General features: G+C 38.4%; 1 protein-coding gene across 1 annotated transcript in view; it reads right to left on the bottom strand.

Moving 5' to 3' along the window:
* The window catches only part of EMC2 (ER membrane protein complex subunit 2), a 48,767-nt gene that overhangs the window by 19,402 nt on the left and 8,432 nt on the right, over nucleotides 1-20,933 (bottom strand). The window contains exons 2-5 of the mRNA XM_083450704.1: nucleotides 19,536-19,649; nucleotides 16,988-17,052; nucleotides 11,858-11,943; nucleotides 3,515-3,572 (exon numbers count right to left, since the gene is read on the bottom strand). Of these exons, the coding sequence (XP_083306830.1) occupies nucleotides 3,515-3,572; nucleotides 11,858-11,943; nucleotides 16,988-17,052; nucleotides 19,536-19,649 (323 nt within the window). The remainder of the gene's footprint in view (nucleotides 1-3,514; nucleotides 3,573-11,857; nucleotides 11,944-16,987; nucleotides 17,053-19,535; nucleotides 19,650-20,933) is intronic.

A 20,933-nucleotide genomic window follows, 5' to 3' on the forward strand; every position in this document is an offset into this window, starting at 1 on the left:
TTCACCAAAGGAACATCAAAAAGCAATAGCTGGAACAGTCAGTCTACATTTTAACATACTCAGAATACAATACTGAAGTTTAATATGCATGTACATCTGAATCTAACACATATCTGATTCTGGACTTTAAAAGATTATCATACTTACTCCCCAACTATGAACTAACATACTTGCTTAATACATTAATGACATTAATTAAGACAGGGAGGAGTCTTAATCTTATCTGTGTGTGTGTGTGTGTGTGTGTGTGTGTGTGTATATATATATAGATAATCTGTCCTCCTTGCTTTGTGAGAGAAACAAAGCAAATAACATTTTGAAAGAGTATGATCTCCTTTTACTCAGAATCTTTATTATGCCTTAATTATAAAAATATATTATACAAGTGCTTCTTCTTTATATGTTAACTGTTCCAAAAACGAATATGTAAAGCAATGAATTTGCAGAACACTGGAAAGCACAACTGAGACCTGAATACTTCTCAATTTACTAAAATTATTAGCATGTCAGAAAACCAGTGTTGAGCATAAAAAACCCTGAAACACAGCAGTATATGTAACACAGTGTTAGGACTTCCACGTTTCGCTATAATAATTGTTATTGCTTATATTTGTTAAACATTGAAAAACAAATTTATATCTCAATTTCATATAGTAAATAAACATTTTAAAGGATTATCACCTCCTTTTTGTTGATCCATGCATTATGATGGGTACACAATATTGAAAGATTTTCTCTAACTGAAATGGCTGAAACTTTTTAGGGAGGTAGGAAGCAATGACTCATTTCCAGAAGTTTAAAATCCCTAAGACCAGGAGATATGGGAAACCAAATGCTGCACTCATTTCCTCTCACTCAGTCAGTTTCTCCTGATATGACTGACTTTCAGAACCCAACTTCATCTGCTTTCTTCCAGTAACTCAGGATCACTTTTTGGAGCATGCTCTTGGTGCAGTGAATTTTCAAACTGGAAATCTAAAAGACGCACATCAAGAGCTTGGAGGAAGAGATGAATTCCTTTCCAAGGATTCAACTGGCTGAAGCTAATGGAGTATAACAGAACCTGGACATACATAAGACATATTGCTCACAACTGTTTTTTCACCACGTCAAGGCTACATGGTCCTTGCATAGCACCTGAACTATGACTTTCAAGTGCCTCATTTTTAATTTGGGTTTTAAATGACCCTTTCATATTAATTTAGAAACTGAAGTCTTACTTAAACAGCTCTTAACGAATGTTAAAATGTTTGCTCCCATCTTCATTTCATAGCTGTAGAATGCAATAATGACTGGCGCTAGGATGCACTTTTCTATTACATAACCTAGTTTACAACTCTCTGTACCCTAATGGAAAAAGCTGTTGGATATTAAAGTTGTTTTTAATCCTTGTGCAGCCCCTATCTTTCCTGTTTCAAACTGTCAGCTCCTGCAATGCATGATTTTTACATGACTTATGTGAACAAAAGTCTATGTTTCACTTGCCAAACAAGAGAAAATGTTTAATATATCTAAGCAACTCCATGTGTCAGCACACCAGAAGAGACTGCTTTAAGCTCAAGTTAGTGCCAAGACAAACTCAGCAATAGTTTCAGTTTAAAACCATGAAGCATTTATTTTCCTACAGCAGCCATATGTGCACATGGAAATAATTAACAGGTAGATGACATATAAACAACTCCAATACCTGACAATTTATCAAAACTTTCTACTTAACCTTCATTCTTTAGAATACAAAAATCAAACTAGCCAGGACCTAAATAATAGGAATTTCCTCAATATTGTACAAATTTTAAGAAGGGTAAGAAGTGCAAGTAATCAGATGTTCTAATATTTCAGTATGTAATAGTACTCTTTTCAGAATTACTGTCTGGCAAATTTAGGATGCTTTTGGAAACAGTAAGAGAGGATTCATAGTCAGCAAAAATAATATAAAAGTACAAAGATAGGCGTGAAATGAACAGTGCCATTTTAAAAATGTTTCCAGAAGGCATTATATCTTATTGTTTATTGGAGGCTTCATTGTCCATTAGATATCTGTCACAACACATAGTATGAAAAAAATAATTTTTTACAACCTTGTAGCCAGCATGTGAATGCATTTCCATATTACCTATCTCCCTGGACTATTAAAAAATCATGTTCTCTATACAAAGCAACTGGCATAATGCATGAATTCAAATTAAACAATATTTTCAACTGGCCCCAATATGACAACTACTCATATTGAGAATGCACTGAAAGGAGTTTTGCTTTTCATCAAAATTACTACTTTTGGTTCACCATGTTCAGCTGGACTTGTTTTTAAAAAGCTACAAAACTGTCTGCAACTGGGCCATTTATTTTCAGCTAACAAAATTATTTAGATCCATTTTTTTCTCCCAAACCAATAAAGATTTTTAAGACCAATGCTCCATGAGTAAAGTTCCAATCAACCCTCTGCCTTTAATTTACAGCTGCTTCCCTGTCTCAACTCAGAAAGGAAAAAAATATGGTTAAATAAAACTCACATTTAAACCTCCAATCTAGTAATAGGAAAGCATGATTTCAACCTTTCAAACAATAACTGGCCCTATAAAGTTGTCTCTTCATTTACAGCTAATCCAAGAACATGGCAATCAAGCCTCCAATCAAAGTTACCAACGTTCAGTGCTAAAGTTTTCCAGGAAACATTTTACAGTTAACATGGACAGGTAAAATGAGCATGAGTACACATTCTATCATCTTCATTAGAAGGACTAGCCCTAAAAGCTAAAAATAAATACATACCTTGTCTCCTCTAATCCACTTATAAAATGGAAGGCTATGACTATTTATATTAAACTGAAGGCTGGGCCCATTTAAATTAAACTGAACAAGAAAATTAGTCAGATAGATTCCTGAGAACAAAGGGTTGGAGCCAAAGGTGGCCTTCCATGAACAAACAGAAAGGAGACTATTTTCATCGATTCACCGTCCTCACTATACACCCATGTACTACCTCTCACACTGTTTTTGAGTGTTCTCCAGTCATTCAGTCCAGACTATGGTGGGGAAGGATAGTGAGAATTATTTCCCATTGCACTCACTTCTGTTGAACACTGCTGGATGAAAGGCCCTTCTGAGATTGGAAGGGTATCTCTAGATCCAGGCCAGATTTTCAGTTATTTGCCATGGAAATTGAAACTCATTTTAATCTCTGATTGGGAAACATGACAATACTTTTTCTACTTGTTTCAGCAAACTGTGCAGATCTACTTCACTTCCCTCTCACAAAAAAATAACAATTCAAAATTGCAAACTGGAAACTTCAAAAGAGTTGAAAATGAATACACTGAACTGTTGTTCTTTAATTTGCCTTCTGAAATGTGCTACATATATTGGTACAGGTGAGAAACATTGATATAAACTCAGTACACTATCAAAGAAATATATTAAATTCAGATATTTCCCACTTCAAAAATTTTAACCCAGGAAGGTCAACAGTACTGGCAGGAAGTAAGTAACTCAAATGTCGTTTATCCGTTCAACTTACAGTATTAGTTGAATCTTCTTGTAAAATCCTGTCATATAGCTGGATTGCATCATCATACCTGTTATAAGGCACAAACAAGATATTTGCAGCTTAATTCATCAGAGCTCTAGCAACTCCATATAGAGCCTTGCACCCCAACCCAGCAAAAGACGCACGGGGACACAACTGGTGCACACCAGGTTCCATTAAACTGAATGGAAATATATTCAAGATTCAAAACTCACGCCTCTGCATGTGCGACTCATTGCACGTGATTCAACCTGGATGGTAAACTCTGTTCAACATCTTACTCATTGTGTTCAAATTTGGTTGTACTTTTCAATGTGTTTTCTGTATTTTTGTGATTACTTTTGTTATATATAATTATGTAAATCCTTTCATGCTGTAAGCTGCCTTCAACATGGCTTTTAACTATGGGAAGGCAGGATACAACTAAAATGATAATGATGATGTAACTCCATGGGGGGTTTGTTTCTTGTTTTCCATTACTGAAAAACTGTTCTAAGCTGTCTTGAACATCATTTGATTTCAAAGTAATGGGCTATGAATCTTAAAAATAAACAAAAATATACTTTTATCATCAGCTTTACTTTCTGGCCAAGACAACAAAGGCAAGAGGTTCAAGGTTCTGGATCACACAAAGGATCCACTCAGTCAGTACTATATACTCTGATTAGCAGTCACTCTGCAAAATTTAGAAAGCCCTTCTCACAGAGATGGCAATAATTTAAACTGAAACTTTGGGTGTAATTCAATATAGTGATAAGAAGACTAGGGAGGAGAGCTAAGAAAGCCCTGTTACACTCATAGGAGTCCTTGCTCTGGTTTCCACTAGCAGAACAAATAAGTTGATTCTGGCCCACTCTGTCCCTGAAGCATGGCTTCTCTTCTTCATCACCAGAATATTCTCGCTTGCACCAATAATCTTTTCAAAGAACAGCCTTCAAACATATGTCACATTTTCAAATGCTTCCCCTTGCCATATTCCAGACCCAGTATTAAAGACAACACTGGGGCAAGGGCAACTCCAGCTTGCAGGAAAGCAGGCAGCCATGTCGCATGCTTACATTCTATTTTACCTCCAGTACATACAATCTACGTTTCCTGATGGGAATGCTATCTGCTGCTTTGTGGGACATCTTTGGGAGAAGAGAAGCCTAAAGAGTAAACCCTACACAAATCAGGAGTGGAGTCCCTAAGACGGTTGGGTGGCATCTTGTATGGCCTGCTTCCATCAACTCCTGCAGCCAAGTTGGAGCCAAATGTATTGCTTGCTTTCCTTTGGAACACATAACCGAAGCCATGAAGAGAGTCTTGTTGTCCGGGCAGCCCAGGACCTCCATACACACTGCCCAGGCTTGCACCCTGCAGAGAGGTCACTGCGGTGCTGCTAACATAGCAAATACAATGTGAGAGGCAGCAGTTACAAGTTACTGCTCTCTGCAGCCACAGCAGGCGCTGTGATTTTCCAGCAACTTGACTTCACTCCCGGAGGTGCCCTCTATGGTTTCTCTTTTTTTTTTTTTAATTGATATTTATTAAGTTTTCATAGTATAATATAAGCCAAACATAACACAGAAACAACAAGACAACAACAACAAAGATACAATAAAGAAAAAGAAAAAAAAAGAAAAAAAACACCTTAACACATAACAAAAAACTAACATATAATATAACAACGGTTAAAAACAACTTCACTTTTCAAAATAGATCTTGCATTAGCTTTTTCCTGGACTTCCCCGTACCTCCCTCCTTTGTATTCCATTTCCATTGTTCGATCAGCAAATCCTTTCCCTCTTTTACTTTCATCTCCCTTCTTGTCTTAATATTTTGGCTTTACCCTTCCCTCTCTTTTACACTATTTTTCCCATTTACTTCTTCGTTTTTTACAGAAAGCCCCTTAATCAAAATCCAACATCGTTCTAACATTCATTAATTTTACAATATTTCTGTAAATAATCCTTAAATTTCTTCCAATCTTCTTCCACCTGATCTTCTCCCTGGTCTCGAATTCTGCCGGTCATTTCTGCCAGTTCCATGTAGTCTATCACCTTCATCTGCCATTCTTCCACGGTGGGTAGTTCTTGGGTCTTCCAATACTGCGCAATCAGCATTCTTGCTGCTGTTGTGGCATACATAAAAAAGGTTCTGTCCTTTCTTGGCACCAATTGGCCGACCATGCCCAGGAGAAAGGCCTCCGGTTTCTTGAGGAAAGTATATTTAAATACTTTTTTCATTTCATTATAGATCATTTCCCAAAAGGCCTTAATCCTTGGGCACGTCCACCAAAGGTGAAAGAATGTACCTTCTGTTTCTTTACATTTCCAACATTTATTATCAGGCAACTTATAAATTTTTGCTAGCTTGACTGGTGTCATGTACCACCTGTATATCATTTTCATAATATTCTCTCTTAAGGCACTACATGCCGTGAATTTCATACCGGTGGTCCATAACTGTTCCCAGTCAGCCATCATTATATTATGTCCAACATCCTGTGCCCATTTGATCATAGCAGATTTTACTGTTTCGTCCTGCGTATTCCATTTCAACAGCAAGTTATACATTCTTGACAAAGTCTTAGTTTTGGACTCTAACAGTTCTGTTTCCAATTTTGATTTTTCCACCTGGAAGCCCACTTTCCTATCTAGTTTATATACCTCCATTATTTGGTGATAGTGAAGCCAGTCACGCACTTTATTTTTTAGCTTCTCAAAACTCTGTATTTTCCATTTTTCTCCATCTTGTTCTAAAATCTCCCAATATTTCGGCCATTTGTCCTCCATATTAAGCTTTTTAAGGGCCTTCGCTTCCATTGGTGACAACCACCTTGGAGTTTTGCTCTCAAGTAGATCTTTATACCTTATCCAGACGTTAAACAATGCTTTCCTTACAATGTGGATCTTAAACATTCTATGCACTTTAACCTTCTCATACCATAGATATGCATGCCAGCCAAAAGCATTATTAAACCCTTCTAAGTCCAAAATATCAGTATTTTCCAGAAGTAGCCATTCTTTCAGCCAGCAAAAAGCTGCTGATTCATAGTAAATTTTCAGGTCTGGCAGGGCAAAGCCTCCTCTTTCTTTTGCATCTGTTAATATTTTAAATTTTATTCTTGGCTTTTTGCCCTGCCAGACAAATCTGGAGATATCTTTCTGCCACTTCTTAAAGCAGTCCATTTTATCAATAATTTGCAGTGTTTGGAACAGAAATAACATTCTCGGCAATACATTCATTTTTATCACAGCAATACGACCTAACAATGATAGCTTCAGATTTGACCAAATTTCCAAATCCCTTTTCACCTCCGACCAGCATTTTTCATAATTATCTTTAAACAGGTTCCCGTTCTTAGATGTCATATTAATCCCCAAATACTTCACCTTCTTAACCACAGTCAAACCTGTCTCCTTCTGAAACCTTTCTCTCTCCTTTTCAGTTAAATTTTTCTCCAGAACCTTTGTTTTTAATTTGTTTAATTTAAATCCTGCCACTTGACCAAATTCTTCAATCAGTTCTAAGACCCTTTTAGTACTAGTTTCTGGCTCCTGCAATGTCAATACAAGGTCATCTGCAAATGCTCTCAATTTATATTGTTTAGCTCCGACCTGTATACCCTTAACCAATTGGTCCCTTCTGATCATATTCAAAAGGACCTCCAGGACCGATATGAAAAGCAGTGGAGAGATTGGGCAACCTTGACGTGTACCTTTCTCTATCTTAAATTCCTCCGTCACTACGTTGTTAACAATTAATTTTGCTTTCTGTTCTGAGTATATTGCCCCTATACCATTCTCAAACTGCTGGCCTACCCCCATCCCCTGGAGATTTTTCTTCATAAAACTCCAAGAAATATTGTCAAAGGCTTTCTCCGCGTCCACAAAAATTAGAACAGCCTTTGTATTAATGTTCTCTTGTAATAATTCCAAAATATCAATTACATTTCTTGTATTATCAGACAGGTGTCTGCCCGGGAGAAAGCCTGCCTGATCTTTGTGAATCTCTTCCATTAAAACTGATTTTAGTCTCTTAGCCAAAATGTCAGCAAAAATTTTATAATCCACATTTAATAATGATATTGGGCGGTAGTTCCTCAGTTGTAATTTTTCAGCCTCTGTCTTTGGTATAAGAGATATATATGCCTCTTTCCACGTCTCTGGTGCCTTTTTCCCTTCCAATATCTCATTACAAACTTCCTTTAAAGGATGTATCAACCAATCTTTCAAAGATTTGTAATATCTGGAAGTCAGTCCGTCCGGTCCTGGGGACTTTCCCAATTGCATATTCTGAATGGCACTCTCCACCTCCTGTTCAGTTATTTTATAGTTCAACTTCAATCCATTTTCTTGGGAGATTCTTTGTAATCCATTCATTTTCACGAATTGTTCTATATCTTTCTCTTTCTGGGGTTTTTGTGTATATAGTTGTTTAAAATAATTCTGAAAACATTTTCTGATCTCTACTGGGTTTTGTACAATCCTTCCATTAACTTCCAAATTTGTAATAGTGTTTAACTTCTGTCTTTTTCTCATTTGCCATGCTAAGAGTTTCCCACATTTATTAGCCGATTCAAATGTCCTTTGCTTCATTTGTCTTATCTTCCATTCAATCTCTTGGTTTATTATTTTCATATATTGTATTTGATGTAATTTTATTTCTTTCAATATTCCTTGCGACTTTGGATTGGCTCTCAATTTCTTCTCACTTTCCTTTATTTTCCCCAAAATTCTCTCTTTCTTTTCATTTTGTATTCTCCTTTTTAATGCATTTTGTTGTATCAGAAAACCTCTCATAACGGCCTTGCTTGCGTCCCATATCACTCTTTTTTCAACTGAAGTATTCATGTTAATCTCAAAATAGTCTCTCAGAGTTTGTTGGGCCTTCTTTGTTATTTCTTCATCTCTAAATAGATTGTCATTCATCCTCCATCTGAAGGATCCAATTGGTGTTAAGTTCATTTCCAATCTCACCGCATTATGGTCAGAGCAGGTTTTAGGGCAGATTTCCACTTTTTTAGTCTTTGGTGCCATACTTCTAGTAATCCATATTTGGTCAATTCTTGTCCATGTCATTTTGGCTTCAGAAAAGAAGGTTCCCTCTCTTTCTAGGGGATTCTTTGTTCTCCAAATATCAATCAAATCCAAGTTATCCGTCAGTTCAAAAAAAGTCTTTGGTAATCTACCATCTTTAGTAATTACCTGCCTCTGAGCTTTATCCATGTTCGTAGAAACCACACCGTTCATATCTCCCATCAGGATAACATTATAGTCCAGATAATCTGTCAAAATGTCATGCAACTTCTTAAAGAATTCTGATTTCCCTTCATTTGGTGCATAAACCCCTACTATCAAAAATTTCTCTCCATGTGTTTGAATTTCAATCGCCACATATCTTCCTTGGTCATCTTTAAAAATAAATTTTGGTGATAGGCTCTCCTTTGCGTAGATCACCACTCCTCTTTTCTTCACTCTGTCCGATGATATAAATTCTTGGCCTAATCTTTTATTAATTAGTAGTTTCCTGTGTAGCCTAGTCACGTGAGTTTCCTGCAAACAAATCAAGTCCACTTGTTCCTTTTTTAACAAATGAAAAACCTGTTTCTTTTTTCGAGGGGAGTTCAGTCCATTACAATTCCAACTTAATAGTTGCAAAGACATATTGTAGTTATTCTCCCACTCCTCCTACTGCTCCCAAGACTTCTTCCTCTTCTGTCAATGGTGCCGCCTTCCCCAAATTGTCCACTCCAAAAAGGATTCTTGCTCTGTCTATTATTCCTCTCCCTGGGACTCGTTGCTCCTTCCCAAGACCCTTCTGCAGGTCCTCACCGTAGTCCTTTATGAATCTGTCTTTGTCATCCACTGACTTTATCTTTATCTTTTTGCCTTTAAAGCTAAAAGATAAACCTTGTGGGAATTCCCACCTGAAGGCAATGTTGTTACTCTTCAGTAGGGCCACCAAGTCTCTGTAGTTAGCTCTGAGCTCCAAAAGAAATTTGGGAATATCCTTAAAAATTTCCACTTTAAAATGGTGTATCTTCAGGGCCTTCTCAAAGTGGAGGCCCAAAATCCTGTCTCTCTCCTCTTTCGTCCTTAGAGTAATCAGACAGTCTCTCACTTTGTTCTTCCTCCCTCCTCTTCCTAGCCTGAAAGCACTCACAATTTTAAATTCTTCTTTTTCCAAATCCAAGTTCCAAAAGTCTGCAAATTCCTTCATAAGAAAGTCACTTAATTTGTCTTGTTCAAGTTCAGGCACAGATCTTAATCTAAGATTAGTCGCCTTGTCTCTCAGGTCATACATAGACAGTGTTAGCCTGTGGTCCACCAGCTGTCTATGTATCGTTGGTATCTCTTGTCTTACCTCTTGTCTTGTAGCCTCAGCAACCACTTTCGCTTCCTCTGCTATTTTTCTAGCAGCAGTTGATTCCTGTAATACTTTCTCAATTTTTTCAGTATTAATCGTCACTTTCTGGCCCAAAGTATTGATACTTGCAGTATTCTGATCAATTTTGCATGAAGCATCTACCACCTTTTTATTTGTTTGGGCTACTTCCAAAGTTAGATTTTTCAAAGACTCCTGGACATTGTCCAAGGTTTCCTGAATTTTAACCAGTCCTGCAGCCAAAACTTCTTCCGTGGACATGCCTTTAGCTTTAGTCTGCGGTGGAGCTCCCCCTGAAGGGCCAGATACTGATGCTCTTCTTTTTTCAAAAGATTTGCCCGACCTTGTTATTCTTTCCTGAGGCTCCAGCTTCTCTGCCATACCACAGCACCAGATTAATTCAAGGTCAGATCACAGCTGTGTAAATCCAAGAGTAAAACTCAGTTCCGCAGAAGCATAAACAGTGGAGATTCAGCAGAAACATAAACAATGGAAAATTCCTCTGGATCAGTTCAATAGTAACAGTTACTAGCCTCCACTAGGGGGACACAGTTCATTTGTTGCCTCCGTTAAAATATTTCTCCTTCCTCTGTGCCCCCCCTTCTTCTATAAAATTTAACAGTATCAATATTCACTTTAGTCCCAGGCAGAAACATGATATCCCTTCTTACGAAAAAAAGAAGGTCTCCAGCAACCTGTTCCCAGGCATCAGATCGGCAGTTTTAAGTCCAATTAGCCTCCTTCACTGCAGGGAATCAGTCCTTTAATTCTCCCCCCTCTTCCCCTGCAATTGAGGAGGGGGAGTCTTCTGCTTTGATGTTAGATTTTTAGATCTTATTTCCAAAACGTCTTTTTACACGGCTCAAAGTTCTCAGTCTCTTTGCTTTCAGATTATATACAATGGCGGAAGGCAGACTCCCTTTTTATACCTTTCCGCTTCGGATCCCAATTAGTTTTAATTTTTTGACTTCAAAGTTCTTTCTTCCCCCTACTCACGGCTGGGAGTTTCTTTAAATCCAGATTTTCAAAGAAGAAATCAGCGCTCTCCGGAGAACGGCTGTGCAGCTTCACTCTGAAGAAGTAGCAGTCGACTCACAGCACCGCACCTCCCCCTCTTCGCTCCAGAGCCCGTAACTGAGCTCCTTCGTCAATTTGGGGGGGGCGCTAAGGTGCCCACCGAGTCCCACGTTCGCAGGCTTCCTCCGCCTGTGATTTCAAGGGTCCCCGCTTCGCTGGAGCGGATCCAACCCAGTTTCTTCAGAGCTACTCCCTCCGTAGATCAGAGGGAGTCCTCCGTCCTCCGCTGGCGCTGATCGGAACAGTGCCCTCTATGGTTTCTCAGGCCAGACAGATGCCAACAACAATTTGAAAATGACTTTAAGAGGTCTCAGCTTCTCTCACACACCCCACCTTTATCAAGCTTGTCTCTCTCTCACACACCACTGTCATCTCCAGAAACATTTTAATGAATTTTGTGGCCCAAATCTGGACAGCAGATTTAAAATAGTGAGGACCTGTTTATGATTATAACTATGTGGAGCTAAGAGTCCCTTTGGTGTCCCATTTATTTCACTATCAAAATGTCTGCTTTCAACTGTTTCTCTAAAATCTAAAGTAGAGAGACTTATTTAGAAAGAAACATAAATCCCCAATATTCCAAATCTACACTGGACTAGATCAAATTATCTTATGAAGAAGGACCACCACTGAAAGAAAGTGACTGTGTTCTTGTAGTCTAAGGTGGTTAATACATTTTAGAAACTATGTACACCAATTTTTAAAAGTGCCTTATGTAACAACTATATCAAATTGTCTAAAATATTTCCATGCCAAAGTTTATTTGTATACAAGTGACAACCCTATCTCCATGTGCACAGAATTTACTCCCTTCACAGAAATGTTGATTGTGGCAGATTTTTTTTTAATGCAGTGTCTGGAAAAGATTTTTTAAAATTTAGTTACCTCTCCATGGCTTCAAATCTCATGCCTGTTAACCGCTTAACTCTATGGCTCCCAGGGAATTGCCGTCTTAGCTCTTGAAGACAAAACTGTATTTTTAAGAATAACACAAAGAAAAAGGGGGAGGTAAAAAACACAGTTTTCTTTCAAGTTGGAAACCAAAATCTGAGTGATGTTTATTTGAGAACAGTAACTGAGAAGCTCATTTGGCAGCAGTCTCGCTTAACACAACACTAAAGTACCATATCAACACTTCTTCAGCAATGTTTTGAGAGATACCAGGACACATAGACAGAACCCAGGTTTCATGCTACAAAAATATCCTGTAGTCAGTAAAAAAAAAAAAGACACCCCACTCCCAAACAACCCTACAATTTATAAACAAGGTAATTCTTTTGAGCTTCAACCACATAATGCAATTTGCACTCCTGTGGAGAGTTATGCAATGCAGAGAAATTAAGCCCTTAATTGACTAAATCTACAACCTAGAAAGTGACTTTTGAACAGTTTATTACTGTTTTGAGCAGTGATGAAGCAATCATGAGGTACCAAAGGAAGGTGATAGAAGGCAATAGCCAATAAAGGTTAACAAGAACGTGTATCAAAGTTTTAGTAATAACAAAGAAGGAAGTGTTCCTTGCAAATCAACTCTAGGGGTAGCAATTGTGATTCTCTATTTAATGTTGGAATTCCGAACTCCCATCAGCCCCAGCCAACACAGCAAATGGTCAGTGATGAGGGGAAGCGAAGTCCAACAACATCTAGAAGGTGTCCTGTTGGATATTCCCCTCTAGCTTATTGTCCCCTTTGGTATACATTTTGTGTCAATGCTCTAAAATGGGCACATTCGAGTATTCAAAGAAGCATGGTTTCGCACCCTGCACAAATTGTATTTAACTAAGGTAGCCCAAACTCAGGACAGACTTTCCTACTTTCCCCCCTTCTATTCTATTTTCTCATTTAAGGGGGAGGGCAGCCATAAAGGAAATGAATAATAAATATTAAAGGATACTGCAAATAAGGTCCTACTTTCATCTAAAACAAAGAAAATGCAGAAACTATCTTTTCACACACAAGTATTGCAGGTGGCTGTCCCAAGCAGCCGTGAATTTGACCTCATGGTGTGCTCTTTTGCCACTGTCTATCAAACGAAGGATCTTTATTTGTGAACTAAGGTCATGCATGGAGGGAGATGGATACTGCAACAAGCTATGTAGAAACAGTCCTAAAAACTACCATGAATAGAAAATAGAAATTGCAAAACACTTCATCTGGAACCAATGGCACCTATTTTTTCATAACAGAAGCCTCACATTTGTTGAGTTTCCTAGTCAGGAAGTTAAGAGTGCAAACCCCATTCTGGTATCAGGTGCCTGCAGCTGTGGCAAAAGATTAGTCAGAATTATGGCTATTTTGAATGTCCTTTCAACTAAGTATGTGGAACAATAAAAATCATAAGTTTTCATTAAGCCTTTAAACTGTTCTCGGTGTGGAGACCAAATAGTCACTGTGCTTGCATCATGCTGTGTTTCTTATAGGACACTTTGGGGCCAGAAGTTCAAACTTAAAACTACTCGAGCAATTATTAGCGTATTTTTTAAAAAAACAACAGGTGTGAATTTGTTTGTTGGTTCCTTTAGGAAACCCTTCAGTAAAATGAAGGGAAATGTTCTTCATATCTATTTTTATTATGTGTTCTAAAAAATTCCAGATAACTCCATTACTACCACCATATTAAAACATGATAATCATCAGCGCAACATAGAAGTTTAATGCAACTTTCTGCCTTCAAACATTCTTGTTGATCCTGTGAAGCCACAGGGAACTAAGGATGATTTTGAAGGTAACTACTTTACGTTGGCATCCTTACAGCAAAACGTTCTAGGATTCATCCTCACCCATCTTGACTTATAAGAGCAACCAAGGTTGGGTTGGCTGGCTGATTGGGTACTGGGGTTTGTGATTCGCTGTGAGCTGCGTGTTAAAGAAGAATTTGAGCAACCATTCTTGGAGAAGGGCCCACCAGACCCAGACAACCGTACCAAATACCAATTAGTTACCAATATGCCTTTTTGTGATAAAGTGTTCCAGTGGATGGTGGCCATACAACTCTAAGGCCTCTTGGATGAAGCAGGTTATTTAGATATGATTTCAAGTTAGGGTTTGGTACAACACTACCTTTGACCACTGTGATTCTAGGTGAGAGTGCACAACATGCAACCATGTTGATTCCCCTGGCCTTCTCAGCAGCCTTTGATACTAGTAACCACGGTATCCCCTCTGGACGAACCATCTGGGGACAGAACTGGAGGAATTGCACTGCAGGCTTCCGTCCCTATCTTGACAATCAGTTCCAGAAGTTGGTACCCAAAATATTATTACTCTTCCATAGTATAAGATCACACTATGGTGATCCACAAGACTCCATTTTGTCCTGATACTATCAAAAGAAGATGCTAAGTGAGGTGTCATCAGTATTTCGCTATTTTATCATATCCAGATGAAGCTGCAGATGTGCTAAATTACTGCCTGCAATCAGAAATGGACCAGTTGGGGGGCAATAAGCTGAAACTGCAGTGGGGGGGGGGGGGAGAGATGCTCATTCTGGGATTACACGATCCCTAAAAGATCAGATTCATAGTTTGGGTGCTATTAAACCTGGTGGCATTATTTGGAAGCCAAAATGCCCTTTGTGGCTTGAAGCCAACTGAGTTGTATCCCACGCTGACCCACTATTGATGGATGGCTCCTTGATCCGGCAGAGGACTCCGTCAGCAGAACAAGGGGAGTGAGGCTTCCCCCACCGCTGTGCCCTTGAGGAGTGTGTGTGAGAGAATGGGACTTGCAAGGATTATGGTGAGTATGTGAAAATCGCCAGAGTCCCAACTGGATCAAACAGCCTTCCATCATGGACAGACCCACTGCCCCTGAAGCAATCAGAGACTGTTTGATTTGGTTCATTTCTAGGTTCTAATTACAAGAAGACCAACTACTTTTGATTTAGAAAGCTATTTTATTTTATTAAACTGTGAGTTTCAAAGAAAAATAAACCTACTTCCTTTACTATCACCTCAGGCCATCCTGAACTCAGTTTACACATACACAAAAACACTGTCCTAGTTTATTTGAAATATTTCAAAAGTGGTTTCCACTCAAGACAGAAAGGATATGAGTGCATGGGTGAAGTGATGCAATACAAAAGGGTCCCCCTTCTAAAAAAACCCTTTATGTTGTAAAACATGCTTATCATTCTCCACATCTTGCTCTATATACAGCTGGTAGGACAGATTTTGGTTGAAAATTAGGAAACTCTTAACAGTAAGAGTTTTATGGCAGTAGAACCATACCTAGGGAATGGGCTCCATCCCACCATAAGTCTTCAAGCAAAGGTTGGATAGCTAGGTTGCTCTAGCTCTGGATTTCTCTCTTCAAGGAAGGAGTGAAACAGATAGCTTACAAGCCCCTTCCAACTCCATGATTCTATCATGGCTTTCTTTTTATTGGGTGATACTGGCAAGATCTCCTGAACGAACAGTGATGTTAACTGCATCTCACTTTCTACAAACCCAGTCATATTTGAAATATCAGAATGAGATATTCTAATATAATAAAATTGTTCCAAAACTGTGTTCATAAGGTATTGATAAAGAAAAACAACTCTCTTATTCTTGAAATTACAATTAGCTTAAAAATTCATAAATGATCTTTTTCTTGTATTCCCTTTATACTTTTCCTTGAGCTCACAAACTAAGGAACAAACTTTCAGCAAGAAAATTCTGTATACGTAATTCGAACATTTACATAGCTCTTTCACCAGAAGTTGCTGGTTATAGAAAAAGTATCAAATTCCCTAGTTTGTAGGTCGTCTCCTTTTTTACCAAAACGAAAAGGATTTCCATAATACAAACATTTCCGTAGCAGCTATGCAATGAAACCCACATGCAAAACATTTACTGTAGGTGGCACAAAAAAATCAGTAGATTGAGAGAGGTACCTTTCAATCATTTGAAAAGCTGACATACACTGAGATTCTGTATCAACATTTTCTTTACAATATAGCAGCTAACATATTATTTTGGCACCCAGCTTGTATCCAAGTACTGTAGCTGTAAATATTTTTAGAACTTTTGAAAGACCTGTGATAATTATAAGCAAAATATTGGTGTAGGCATTATTTCATTTAAGGTTCTACAAGCCTCCAGGTCTACACAATCAAAAAAAAATCTCAGTATTAGTTTTCCCATAATGCTTGTGTTCATGCTAGCCTCACTGAAGGACCTAAACTGCAATAGTTTATCAGTATAAAATGGAAGCTAGATTTCTCATGAAGGAACATGACAGTTGTTAGTTGTTTCTTAAAAATAAACAGGAAAAATATGCACTCCTGCACTGAAGAGGACGAGTGCACAGAATTAAAATTAGTAAACTTTTAAAAGCAGCTTACTACAGAAATGCCAGGCCATAACTTAGTGGGGGGGGGGGAAGGAAAGCTATGCTGAGAAATACCATGGGTGGCATTCAACATGACTCCTACTCAAAGCAAACCCTCTGAAGTAAATGGACATGACTAATTTAAGTTCAGTAATTTCAACGTGTCTACTCTAAGTAGGATTTCATTGAATACCAGCCTATCATTCTATTCTTAAAGACACCTCCATGCCTATGAGGAACAGCGAGAGGAGCTCTTAATCTTTGAAGAACACAAAACTTTTTAGAACTTCACAAGACAACAAAAGAATTCCAACAGAATTTTGCAGTAGAGTGCTGGACAAATGCAATACAAAACCACGGGGGGGCGGGGGGCGGGGAGATTGTCTAGCTCCCCAAAAGCACATTGTGCTATAAACTGACCATCCAGAATCACATATTTGCACCTCCACAAAATTACCCAGAAAAGTTTCCCATTGTGTAAATTAAAAAGGTGCTTCCTCTCACTCAAGGCAGCCTCTCCAGATTTCACCAATTCCCTCTCTTGCTGCAGCCCTCCCTCTATGTTACACACCATGCCATTCAGGAGCAGCTTCTCAGGGGGCATAGGGAGCTGCAGCAAGGAGGAGAGAATGGGAGAATCCTTTGCGGTAAGCAGTGTTCCAAGCCATTACATTTGCAGCAGAGGTCAACTGGACTACTTACCAGTGCCAAGTCATCCCGACTGCAGTCCAATGCAGCAATCATCACTTGCTCATATATTATCCAGACTAGAAAACACACAAAAATACATCTGTCATATGAAATGAGGCAAAACACCTAAAACAAATTACATTCTCTTTTTTTCTTATAGAAACCTGGACCTGTCATAATTAGTGCTCAAAATTAGTATGTGCTACTCAACACTTTTAAAAGCTATACTGTTCACTTATACTGCGTAAGCATTTTTGTAAAGTGTTCCATATTACAATGCAATACAGTACTACTACACCAGAATAGCTATTTATGATAACAAACCAACTATGGAAATGATTCACAGCTCCCCCAATTTCAAAAAGCACTTTGGGGGTTTGGCAGAACAACAGTTTTTAGGGGACACGTTCACCAATTCTGGTGTTCTGTTCTTCTCCATTTTTTCCTTTACGCCAGGAATGGCTAAACCCTGGCCTGAGAGCTAGATCAGGACCCCAAGCAATTTTTTGTAGCTCCCAGAGATATCCCCAACTTTGACAGTGGTGGCACAAAGCGGGGGGAAATGTAAAGGAGATACGGCACTATGGTGGTTACATATGTTTAAACTGAGTTTTGCATTTATGCCTGATGAGGGTGGTGAGTGAGACTGGGTGGATGGTTGTATGAATGAAGTGTATCATGTTGACTGAAGCTGTACATTATACTGTCATATAATGTTCTTTTGTAAGTGGCAATGAATAATAATAAATAAAACTACCCTATTATACTGAGAGTGTTTGGCATTGAGGAGGAAAGGCATGCACATGAAATAGACAAGTGTACAAATTTCTGTGATACACACATACTTAGAATTGTTTTGTGTAAAAACTAAAGGTTTGGGAGGGTACAGATTGCCCCTCAATGAAAATCTACTTTCTCCAGACAACACAACAATCGCTCTGATTTTGGCTTTTACCACTTCAGTGAATGTGTGGATATTATGTTCGATGCCTTCTTGATTAAAATCAGATTGCTTTCTTAGAATAGAAACTACATAGCCTCTGGAAACAAAAATGGATATGACACCAGGGAACATATGGAGGATTCATTCATATACATCATATGAACACTATTAATTAGGGAATCTACTGTTGTCTGTGAATCTCCAAAAAGACAAAACGAGTGAAGTAAATATGTTTCACTTATAAATTTACTAAGTGAAAGGCGATGAAAAACAGCACACTCAACTTCCCTGTTGAGATCACTGCCCTTTCTATCACCCACTGAGTTTACATTAAACTCGGGAGACAACATATGCAGGCCTGTTTTCCTGGGCACTTCAAATTTTAAATCTCAAAACCAAACAAGAAAGTGACTGTGCTATGCTATTATATGCAACTTTCAGGTGTATACCGAAGCCAGGTTTGGGGAACCTTTGGCCCTCCAGATGTTGCTGAACTACAACTCTCATCATCCTTGGCCACTGGCCATGCTTGCTAGTGCTAATGGGCATTGTAGTTCAGTAACATCTGAATGGACAGAATTTCGCCACTAAGTTGTTCTCTGAAAAAAATATTCTAATGCTCATCATTATGAGATCTATTAGTAACATCTTATGAAGCTGAAAGACCTCTGGTCGAGTGTTCTAAGAAATGAACCCATTTCAGAAATATTGCTCCCCTCTCTCTCTTTGTATAATGTCAGTGTTACTGAGACCAAAACTTCCTAAAATTAAATAAAGAAGGGTACACCCGTTCTGATCTTTGAGACCTTTGCCAAAAATGAACTGCTCATACTGTCTGAATTAGGTTAACTAAGTTATAGAAAGGAAAGAAAGAGAAAGTAGAATGAGCTCATTAAAAACAAATCACTGATACTTATTCCCTTCCTGCCTACATAAGAGCCTTGGTCAACTTTATACAGTTTTCTTGCCATAAAACACTCTGATGCTTTATCCTGTGCTTATATAAAAAGAGGTATTGCATTATTGTGACTTTCTTTTTAAACAATTCCCTTCTGGTATAAAATGCTCTGTGCCAAGTTTCTGTCTGGGGAGAATTAGTATTGTGCACTTACGATCCCCCCAAATGATGTAGAGCTATTGTATATAATGAAAATCCAGGCACGCCCTAGACTCTCATGCCCAACGCTATAATAAAAGCAACTCTTATATTGATTCCACGTAGCTGAAGTTATGGTTAAATTTCAGGAATAACCTTCTGTCTCCATTTCAAAACTTAGCCATCCTTCAAACGAGTGAAGACAACCAATGAGTGAAATTTGGCCAAGGATGCTTGGGCCAAGGGTTCTCTCAAATGTATTTGCATGACTAGCGGGCCAGGCTATACATCCGATTAGGTATACATCTCCCTGCCCACACCCTTAAGTTGGAAAGCAGATCAAGAGTCAGGAAAACTGGCAGATGTTGAGCTTTATGGGCGTACCATACATCAGCATGCACAAGAAAAGTGAAGTAAAAGAAAAATAATATTGAGGGTGTAATAGGAGAATCAATCAGGTAATAGTAAAAGCAGCTGCACAGAATAAAGACGGCAAGAGACGTGAAACAGCTTTGACCTACTGTCATCGCCAAGCTTAGCTGCATATTCATGAATTAATTCTTCTCCAACTTCCACTATCTGCTCACTGTTCCGATAGTTCTCTTCCCTCCATTTCCTCATTTTATCTCGCATCTCTGAAAAACAAAAAACAAAAATGAAACAGTGGAATGACAATTCCTAATCAACATTTCTGAAAAGAATTGGTATATGCATTTTCTGTTTGGTAATAATTGTTTTAGTAACTTAAAAGTTTCTAGCTTTGAAATTATGTTTGTGGAAAATAAAATAAACATTGAGACTTTTAGGTTTACAAGTATTAGCTAATGAGTCTTATCCCTTATACAGTGAAAAACCAGCACATCATGAACTCCCAAGCACATCTGCCATCTTTTAATACTGATCAGTAGCATTCAAAAGTGCAAAATGTGAGAGACAATACACAGCACATTTAGAGGCTGAGAATCTTATCTCTATGCAGAGACAAAACACTGCCTGCCTGCAAGTGGTCATCATATTAGGCACCTGGCCAGAAAGAGTAGCCAGAAAGAGGAAACAAAAACACGGACCAAGTCTAGTGCCTGCTTCCTTTCCAATCATTCAAGGCAATTGATGTAATTATAATTCTAAGAAGATCATGAAGGTTATTTAATGAGAAATTGTTCTTACTAAAGCTGAAAGTGTGGTTCTCAATTAACTGATGTGCACCTGCCTACAGCCAGGTAACAGATGTGAGGTATCCGCTATGCCTTCCCCCCACCCCAGTAATTTTGAGCTGGTTGTGCAGAAAATCTCAGTTTGCAAGCCATTTATTTATTTCAGTTATTTGTTCAATTTATATACTGCACTTTATCCAAAGATCCCAGGGCGGTGTACATTAAGAACATAATTTACTCAGCATAATAATAAAAACATAATACTCAGCGTAATAATAACTGGGTTTTCGCCTGGCAGCTAAAGACGTGTAAAGATGGTCCATTCTTGTGTTGTAAACCAAGCTGTGTCTTGTGTTGTAAGCCAAGGTGTGTCTATGAATAAGTGTACTAGCGCAGGTTGCTCAAATCACACAAGCCACACTCTTCCCTTTCTGAAGCCAGGAGAAAACAAACCCAAACAAAAAGAAATCTTGGATTCCTCTCATGGTTTATTTGGAGACAAACAAACCACAAGTGGTGGTTCACATGTAGTACTAAGCCAGCACTAATTTGTTTCTTCCTGACTTGGGATAGGGAGAAATGGGGCAGGCGAGATCTGAGCAGTGTTCACCAACCATGCCTGCTTGTTCATGTTAAACCATAGTTTGGAGTAATGGATGAAACGGGCCAATGTCTAAAGTCAAAATTTTCTCCTCTTGCTGTTCAATATCTTTTAGCACTGGGGTAGCTGATCATATTCACAGCATGTGGATGCTCACTGATTAT

This window comes from Podarcis tiliguerta (assembly GCF_965153285.1).
Source record: "Podarcis tiliguerta genome assembly, chromosome: 7".
NCBI classification, from domain to species: domain Eukaryota; kingdom Metazoa; phylum Chordata; class Lepidosauria; order Squamata; family Lacertidae; genus Podarcis; species Podarcis tiliguerta.